The 9,745-nt window shown below is 38.2% G+C and overlaps 2 protein-coding genes across 2 annotated transcripts; one reads left to right on the top strand and one right to left on the bottom strand.

Annotated features, from left to right (window-relative positions):
• Positions 1 to 202: 202 nt before the first annotated feature.
• On the bottom strand, positions 203 to 3,827 carry nip7 (NIP7 nucleolar pre-rRNA processing protein). Its single transcript, XM_052152372.1, has 5 exons — positions 3,684 to 3,827; positions 3,061 to 3,147; positions 2,831 to 2,969; positions 785 to 925; positions 203 to 453 (listed from the first exon to the last, which is right to left on the bottom strand). Exons 1-5 carry the CDS (start codon positions 3,737 to 3,739, stop codon positions 334 to 336), a joined length of 543 nt encoding a protein of 180 aa, XP_052008332.1. The 5' UTR covers positions 3,740 to 3,827; the 3' UTR covers positions 203 to 333.
• Positions 3,828 to 3,898: 71 nt separating this feature from the next.
• On the top strand, positions 3,899 to 9,587 carry cog8 (component of oligomeric golgi complex 8). The gene is made up of 5 exons (XM_052152362.1): positions 3,899 to 4,234; positions 5,491 to 5,698; positions 5,827 to 6,645; positions 7,426 to 7,594; positions 8,590 to 9,587. Exons 1-5 carry the CDS (start codon positions 3,906 to 3,908, stop codon positions 8,955 to 8,957), a joined length of 1,893 nt encoding a protein of 630 aa, XP_052008322.1. The 5' UTR covers positions 3,899 to 3,905; the 3' UTR covers positions 8,958 to 9,587.
• The last annotated feature ends 158 nt before the right edge of the window (positions 9,588 to 9,745 follow it).

Genomic DNA, 9,745 nt, shown 5'->3' with positions numbered 1-9,745 from the left:
AGTACAAGCCAAGCTTCACTTTACTGTTTTAAATTAAGTAAAAAAAATAAAAAAATCTATAAAACATAAATAAAAAATGAAAATGTTTTATTTATTTTTTATATATATATATATATATATATATATATATATATATATATACACACATACACACCCACACACACACACACACACACAGAGAAAAAAGTAAATAAAAGGTCAATGATCTCTAACCATGCATTGAAGAATTATGAATTCAGCACTATATACACTGATCTTTCCAAGCATGTGTAAAATATTGTCCAATAGTCTAAATTAAATGAACTGTCCATTGTGATTTTTGGAGTGATGGTCTTATGTCAGTGTGTCTTCACTTCTGATGTACTCTCCAATATCAGCCTGATGGAAAACCACGATGGACATGGGGTCAACCTTCCGACAATCCTGTGTGGTCTTTGCCGCGACTCCAAAGCCCTGAAATGAGATGACAATTTTACGTTTTCAAATACTCAATGTTTTATGCAATACTATGAATATCCTCTTTTCTCTTTAGTCACACGTTCACATTCAAATACTAGCAATGTCAAAACCAGTTACGTGTAAACAAACAGTCTCTAGGCTTCACTTTACTCGCTGAATAATACAGACACGTCTTTGTTTTAAGGATGGTTATATGGTTCATGTCACTGTTCACAAAATAGCACCTAATAAATGTGACCTAGGCAGTTAAATGCTGAGAAACTTCCTTCTAGTCGCATGATAAGAGTATTTCCACCTTTAGCATTTTCAAACAGTAATCTCTTACCAGCGGTACATCAGCCATTGAATACACCACCACTCCCTGGTACTGCACAGTGTTTTCTGTAATCCTGCCCAGTCCTGACTTCATAATGTGATTTCCATACAGGAAAGACTGCTCTGAGCCAGGCTTCACCCACACCTTAAACTGCAATGATATACATAAGATGCATTCGATTTTGAACAGATTATATATTTATATTAGGGTTGTCACCAGTCCAGGACTTTCCAGGATCGTACCAGTTTTTGGCCATCTGTCCTGGATTGACACATTATGATTTCATACATTTCCATTGAATTTTGTGATTAGTAGAACTTAAAATATTACTATTATTATTATTTATTTTTTGTGTAAATGTTTATGTACATTTATTTGAATTCCTTTATTTTAAATGTGTATGTGGAGCGGAGGGGGGCGGGGCCGGTCGGAATATCGCGTGCCCGGTCCCCAATCGGCCTGATGAGGCGCGCGAGGGATAAAGGCGGCCGGTGACGATGGTTCGAGAGAGAGCGAATTACGGACATGTCCGCATGTGTGTTTGTTTATGTTGTGTTTTAAGTTTCTTATTAAATTATTATTTATGTTGACAAGCCGGTTCTCGCCTCCTCCTTGCCCATCCTTTAACTGTTTTACAGTGTAAAAAAAAAAAAAAAGATAAATCATGTCAGAACTTTTTCCACTTTTAATGTGACCTATAATGTGAACAATTCAATTGAAAAACAAACTGAAATCTTTGTGGGGGAAAAATGAAAATTAAAAACCTTACAATAACCTGGTTGCATAAGTGTGCACACCCTCTTATAACTGGGGATGTGGCTGTGTTCAGAATTAACTAATCACATTCAAACTCATGTTAAATAGAAGTCGTTACACACCTGCCATCATTTAAAGTGACTCTGATTAATCACAAATAAAGTTCAGCTGTTCTAGTAGGATTTTCCTGACATTTTCTTAGTTGCATCTCAGAGCAAAAGCCATGGTCCGTAGAGAGCTTCCAAAGCATCAGAGGGATCTCATTGTTGAAAGATATCAGTCAGGAGAAGGGTACAAAAGAATTTCCAAAGCATTAGATATACCATGGAACACAGTGAAGACAGTCGTCATCAAGTGGAGAAAATATGGCACAACAGAGGCATTACCAAGAACTGGACGTCCCTCCAAAATTGATGAAAAGACGAGAAGAAAACTGGTCAGGGAGGCTTCCAAGAGGCCTACAGCAACATTAAAGCAAATGCAGGAATTTCTGGCAAGTACTGGCTGTGTGCTACATGTGACAACAATCTCCCGTATTCTTCATATGAATGGGTGGCAAGTCTGAAGCCTTTTCTTACAAAGAAAAACATCCAAGCCCGGCTGAAGTTTGCAAAACCAAACCTCAAGTCTCCCAAAAGCACGTGGGAAAATGTGTTATGGTTTGATGAACCCAAGGTTTAACTTTTTGGCCATAATTCCAAAAGGTATGTTTGGCACAAAAACAACACTGCACATCACCCAAAGAACACCATACCCACAGTGAAGCATGGTGGTGGCAGCATCATGCTTTGGGGCTGTTTTTCTTCAGCTGGAACCAGGGCCCTAATCAGGGTGGAAGGAATTATGAACAGTTCCAAATACCAGGTAATTTTGGCACAAAACCTTCAGGCATCCATTAGAAAGCTGAAGCTGAAGATGAAGAGGAAGTTCACCTTTCAGCACGTCAACAACCCAAAGCAAACATCCAAATCCACAAAAGCATGGCTTCACCAGAAGAAGATTAACATTTTGGAATGGCCCAGCCAGAGCCCAGACCTCAATCCAATTGAACATCTGTGGGGTGATCTGAAGAGGGCTTTGCACAGGAGATGTCCTCGCAATCTGACAGATTCAAGATGACATCACAAGAACCTGGCATTTTAACAGGGGGTGTGTAGACTTTTTATATCCTGTGTGTGTATATTCTTAATTTTTTTGCCTCAAGTCCATATTCATTTCTGACCATAACATAAACGCACTTATATATAGAAACCTATACATTTATACATGAACAGATATATCATCAGAATGACTCTGTACCTTGGCATATGGTGCGAGGAAGTCGAGAGCCGTGATGTGCAGACGGAATTTTTGTGTCTTTGTAAACTTTCCGAAACATGTGCCAACTGATACCAGTTTATCTCGGGAGATATTCGTAGCCAACTTAAGGATTTTCTCACTAGGATGAAAAGTTCAAAAGAATAAAGATTACTATAACATAAGACGTTACATTATCATTAGACCAATCATATCAGGAGAAACAGTCTCACCTCATGTAATAAACTCGATCATTATGAAGTCTGAAACAGTACGTTCCATCAGGTCGATCAACAAGAAGTTTGATGTTCTCTCCAATGCTGGAAACACAAGTACAACATAATACAAACATAAACAATGACGTCACACCTGCGTCTGTGTGCATTTTTTAACGATTGCCAAAAGCATCTTACAAAATAATCTGCAGCCGTTACAGATTAAAATAATTGTTGACATTTCAGGGATTTTTACATTAAATAGATGTTACCCAAATATTATAATCCACAAACAAAAATCGTTCCAAAGTTAATGAATACAATAAAATAAATACAAATGTACTGTATCTATGACTTAGTATCATAATTGACAAAAAATTATATATAATAAAGCTTCAGTTGAGCTGTAATTGTTTATTAAATGTGTCATCATTAATTTGAATGTCTTTCAATGAAACTGCATTGTTCAAACACAAGTTTTGATACAGTTGGGAATAACATTAACTAAAATTATATACTCTTGTTAAGTCCACCATATACAGTACAAATATGTTTTGAAATATGTTTTCTATATTTTAGCTTGGTTGTCGCTTTAAAGGACAGCAAACAAGCTGGTAAGAATATTTAAAGAAGCCACTTACTATTTAGAGAGCTTTTCAAACATAGTTTTCGTCTCTTCGTCCGTTAATGGACGCATGATAAATGTAATAATTTCGTTGTTCCTGAAGTATTTAAATAACACGGCAGTATTCTCACTGAACACACCACGTGATGACACGCTCAGGATTTCGTCGCACATCTATGACGTCATTTATTTTTAAATAAAGTTTATTGTTCAGTTTCGAATCAACACTCTGCCGATCATGGCGACCGTAGACGTGGAAGACGAGAGTATTTTGGCGTCGATCTTTAAAGACAGCTTTCCAGACAACTGGAGAGAGAATCCGGACATCACGACGTATTTATCGGAGTTGAGCTCGTATGGTGTGGATAAATTAAACCGTGAGCCGGAGCGTCTGTCGGAGGAGAGAGCTCAGATCCTGCAGCAGACCCGAGAACTGGCCTTCAGTAACTATAAAACTTTCATCAGGACAGCTGACTGCACAAAACACATATACACTGACTTCAGCAGAGTGGAGAACAGTGTGTCTAAACTACTCAACAAACTACCCAGCTTTGGAGAGAAATGCAGGTCAGCACTTTACTAGTGTTATAGCTTGACGTTGAAACAGGAAGTGGGCTGATAGATAGATAGATATAGATAGATGGATGGATGGATGGATAGATATAGAAATGAGAGATAGATAGATAGAGATAGAAATGAAAGAGATGAGAGATAGAAATGACAGAGAGAGATATATATATTAAAGATGTGTGTGGTATGTATGTATATATATATATATATATATATATATATATATATATATATATATATATATATATATATATATATATATATATATATATATATTAGTGTTATAGCTATAAAGAGATAGATTGAAGGTGGATGGATGGATGGATATATAGAAAAGACAGAAAGAGGGATAGACAGAACATCAAGATAGATAGATACGACAGAGTGATAGACAGAATTTGCAGATAGATAAAAGAGAGGGAGAGAGAAATAGATGGATAAAAAGAGATGCAGTTGAAGGCAGAAGTTTACATACACTTATGTTGAAGTCATTAAAACGTTGCGAAACTGCAAATAAATCCCAGAACAACAGCAGAGGACCTTGTGAAGATGCTGGAGGAAACAGGTAGACAAGTATCTATATCCACAGTAAAACGAGTCCTATATTGACAAACTGAAAGGCTGCTCAGCAAGGAAGAAGCCAATGCTCCAAAACCGCCATAAAAAAGCCAGACTACAGTATGTAAGTGCACATGGGGACAAAGATCTTACTTTTTGGAGAAATAGCCTCTGGTCTGATGAAACAAAAATTGAACTGTTTAGCCATAATGACCATCATTATGTTTGGAGGAAAAAGGGTGAGGCTTGCAAGCCGAAGAAGACCATCACAACCGTGAAGCATGGGGGTGGCAGCATCATGTTGTGGGGGTGCTTTGCTGCAGGAGGCAAATAGATGGCATCATGATGAAGGACAATTATGTGGATATATTGAAGCAACATCTCAAGACATCAGCCTTTCACATTCTTAAAATAAAGTAGTGATCCTAACTGGCCTAAGACAGGGAATGTTTTCTACGTTTAAATGTCAGGAATTGGATACAGTTTAAATGTATTTGGCTAAGGTGTATGTAAACTTCTGACTTCATAGATGGAGAGATAGATTTCAAAATTAGAGATATATTTTTATGCATAGACACTTTATAATAACTATATTATACTATAAAATGCTTAAAATATCTGCAGTTCATGCGGTGGACACTTTACTGTAAAATATGATCAGAATTGCTTTGTGTACTCTCTCTCTATATTTGCAGAGGTTTTATAAAGGAAGCCGAGGAGATCAGTGTGAGCAGGCGAATGAACAGCCTGACACTGAATCGACACACGGAGATCCTGGAGATTCTCGAGATTCCTCAACTGATGGACACATGTGTGCGTAATGGATACTATGAAGAGGCACTGGAGCTGGCAGCTTATGTCAAGAGGCTGGAGAAAAAACATTCATCACTTCCTGTCATCCAGGTACAATATATGAAGTGTTTACACTCTTCAGTATGTCAACATATGATTATTTTGTCTCTGGGATTTAAACATTGATACATTTCACACATTAGCTGAAATCACTTACGTGTCATTTGTTTTTCATTTAGGGAATTGTGCATGAAGTTCGACTGTCTGCGCAGCTTATGTTGAACCAACTCCTTCAACAACTGCGTAGCAATTCTCAGCTCCCAGTGTGCCTGCGTGTGATCGGCTACCTGCGCAGAATGGACGTTTTCACTGAAGCTGAGCTACGTGTCAAGTTCCTGCAAGCCCGTGGAAGCTGGCTGCGTTCTATCCTCGTTGCGATCCCCGACGACGACTCTTACTTCCACATCACCAAGACCATCGAAACCTGTCGCGTACATCTCTTCGACATCATCACCCAATATCGTGCAATTTTCTCCGATGAGGATCCGTTGCTGCCACCTGGTGGTCAGATGTTGAACGAGAGCGCCATCTTTCATGGTTGGGTTGTGCAACAGGTGGCGCAGTTTATGGAGACCCTGGATCGGGACCTCCAGCGTGGTGTGGGATGTCGCCTTGACTCCCTGCTTGGCCAGTGCATGTATTTCGGCCTTTCGTTTAGCCGGGTCGGGGTGGATTTCCGTGGCCAGCTGGCCCCCATATTTCAGCGGGTCTCCATTGATACGTTCCGCAAGGCTGTTCAGGAAGCTGTGGAAAAGTTCCAAGAGGATATGAACATGTATACCCTGATTTCTCTCCCAACGATACTTGGAAGCACCATTCCCTCAGTGGCTCCGAGCACCCAACCAGGCACACTGCAGCCACCCATGGCACTGCTGGACTTCCCACCTCTGGCCTGCTTCCTAAATAATGTCCTAACATCCTTCAATGACTTAAGACTGTGCTGCCCCATTGGACTCGTGGAGGAAGTTAGCAAATGTGTTGAGGAAGCCCTTATAAAGGTACGGTATTTGGAAAGGGAGTGTAGAATATGAAAGGGATTTTTATTAGTTATAGGAATGTTCCTGGTTCAGTACAAGTTTAGCTCTATCGGCAGCATTTGTATCTACATGATTTTAGTGTGATAAAATCATTTACAGGGTTTTCCAGTGTTGTCGTCATGACAACGAAGTTGTAATATCGGATGTATCTTTACACGTATAAGGATTGTAAGCAATTTTATCACTCTAATATCATGTTTAAACATATAATGTTGACATATTGTGGCTATACTTGTAAGACAGCGGGTATTTGAATGTTTATGAACTGGCCCCATTAACTTCCATTGTAAATGCCTCGCTTTAACTTGTAATTTTTTTATGTTGATTTTTATTGTTTGTGGTAATCAGCATTATACCCCATATGCTGTCGAATTACCTTAACTTGTATTGAACACAGAACATTCCTTTAATTTAGGTGTTTGCATGTAACTCTTGAGCATAATTAAGAAGATTGATCAACTTGGACTCACTCAATATTTAGTAATAAATATACAGTTGCCCCAAACATTATTTGAACTCTTAAGTCACACTTATTGCATGCATTTTCATTGCATTAGATAACAAAATATCAAATCATGTGACATTTAGCCTATTTTATAGAAACATTTCACAATAAAAAAAATGTATTGGGTAGATTTTTAAATTATAAAAGTGTGTCTTTGGTGTCCGTGTACTTTTTGTAGCCATATTTGCTGTTCATTGACATTATCTGATGCAATAATATTGTTCTGATCTCATCAGGTGACCAAGCTGATCCTGGTTTTCCACCGAGCTGAAGAATCTGCCTTCAGCAGCCGAGAACGGGAGTTTTTTGTTCAGTTCTGTTCGACGTATGCTGAGGACATGGTGCCTTTCTTGAACCGATGTTTGCAAGTTTTGTTTCCTCCAGCTCAGCTCGCTCTTATACTAGGTAAATATTTGCAATATTAATACATTTGTCCCACATTTTAAACGGTAGAAAAATGACCGTGTTCCTTATAGCGTGGGCAATGCCATGTTCCAGGAAGTGGAAAGTGTATATTAAAATATACAGATTTCAGCTTTTTTTTATTTTTGTTATATGAAGGTCGCATTTAAACTAGAGGTCAACTTCTAGTGGATTTTGCCAAGACCTATAACTGAGGTGGTGGGAAAGGCCTTAAACCGATATGTTTTATAATCGATTTATAGAATATACATTTAAAAAAATATATATATATTACCTATGGCGGGCAAAGACAAAGAGTCCAAAATGAATAAAATCCCAGATGCAGTATTTTGTTCAACAATATTTCAATAATAACCAGAAATAAATTCAGATTTGGTGCATAAAGAGGGACTTTTAAGTGTAAACAAGTTGGAAACACACTGGGGACTCTTATTTTGAAATGGCAAAAAACTATTGGCAACTATCGGCATCGATTTTGTAATAATTTTTTTGCCGATAACGGATACGTCCAAAAAGCAACTATCGGCTCCAATTAATCGGTAAAACCGATATATATCGGTATACCTTTAATTTAAATTTAAAAAAATTATTTATTGTTTTTTCAAATGCGTTTATGTATATGTTATTGTTTTGTCTTGTTGTAGACCCAGACTTTCAATATTAAACTATGAAAATCCATTATAAAATATATATATATATATATATTACTTGTTTAAAACTCTGACAATCTAAACAAAGAGTGTAATAAACATAAACCATTTCAATATTTAACGTGTGAAAATGATTTGATTAATTTCGGTCTCACATTTGTGGTGTAATTTCCACATCAAATAATTTTTCCCCTAACAAAGTTTTTCCAAAAGTTAGTGTACTTGTTAACCAAGTGGACAAAAGTGTGCATGCTCGTCTTGAGATGAAAACAAACAAAGAAAAATCAAGGTAAATATAACTGTATTTATCTCCTATTTTTATTCCAGGTGTCCCTCCAACCCAGGTTTATAAGTACGGCAGTCTTGGTTGCATCGATGTAAACACTGTTCTGGAGCCACTAGAGTTTGTTCTGCCCAAAAAAGAGCCCATGACATCAGTTCTGGATCTCTGTGCTGATCTGAGCAGTCTGACTACAGCTGAATCAGATCTCTTGCCTGCAATCAAACCCGAACCTACTGAAGAAAAGCTTCCAGAAGAGTCTGTACCTCCTAAACAAGGCACATTTACAGAAGAGCCCGAGACAACTTCCGATGCCCATCTTGCTCCAAAACAGGACATTTCAGTAGAAGCACTTGCTACAGGGCAAAATGACCCAATCCCAGGGTCTGAAATGACTTTTGTTGTAGAGGATTAGTCCACAACAGACATTAACGTTGAAGAAACATTTACAGAATAAGCCACAGCAGCTATATATAATCACTATAACTGCAGTTCCTTGTATTTCAATCTGAACAATGTTTCTATGTATCCTAAAAACTGATTCCTAACATTGGGATCTGGTGGTGTTTTGACATTAATTAACCATCTACACTTAATCCAGAGCTGGGCTTGGTCTGCGTCTTTTATTTGGTGAAGGAAAAAATTTAATACATGATGAAATTAAACACGGTTGATATTTAAATTGTGGGAAAATATATGTTCATTGAATCAAAGGGGAGCATCAGTGGGCACAAAAAGGATTTGGACACATAAGTGACACTTTGAAATGTATTGATGTCAATGCATTGGATGATAAAATGTCAAACCAAGTCTCATTTATTTTTAAGAAACATATTTTTACAATGACCCTTACTTCCACATCACCAAGACCATCGAAACCTGTCGCGTACATCTCTTCGACATCATCACCCAATATCGCGCAATCTTCTACGATGAGGATCCGTTGCTGCCACCTGGTGGTCAGACGTTGAACGAGAGCGCCATCTTTCATGGTTGGGTCCTGCAACAGGTGGCGCAGTTTATGGAGACCCTGGATTGGGACCTCCAGCAAGGTGTGGGAAGTCGCCTTGACTCTCTATTTGGCCAGTGCATGTATTTCGGCCTTTCGTTTAGCCGGGTCGGGGTGGATTTCCATGGCCAGCTGGCCCCCATATTTCAGCGGGAAATTTCAGAACTGTATTGATGTCAATGCAATAGATGATA

Source organism: Xyrauchen texanus, chromosome 21 (assembly GCF_025860055.1).
Source record: "Xyrauchen texanus isolate HMW12.3.18 chromosome 21, RBS_HiC_50CHRs, whole genome shotgun sequence".
Classification (NCBI taxonomy): domain Eukaryota; kingdom Metazoa; phylum Chordata; class Actinopteri; order Cypriniformes; family Catostomidae; genus Xyrauchen; species Xyrauchen texanus.
This window is presented reverse-complemented; position numbering and strand designations above follow the sequence as displayed.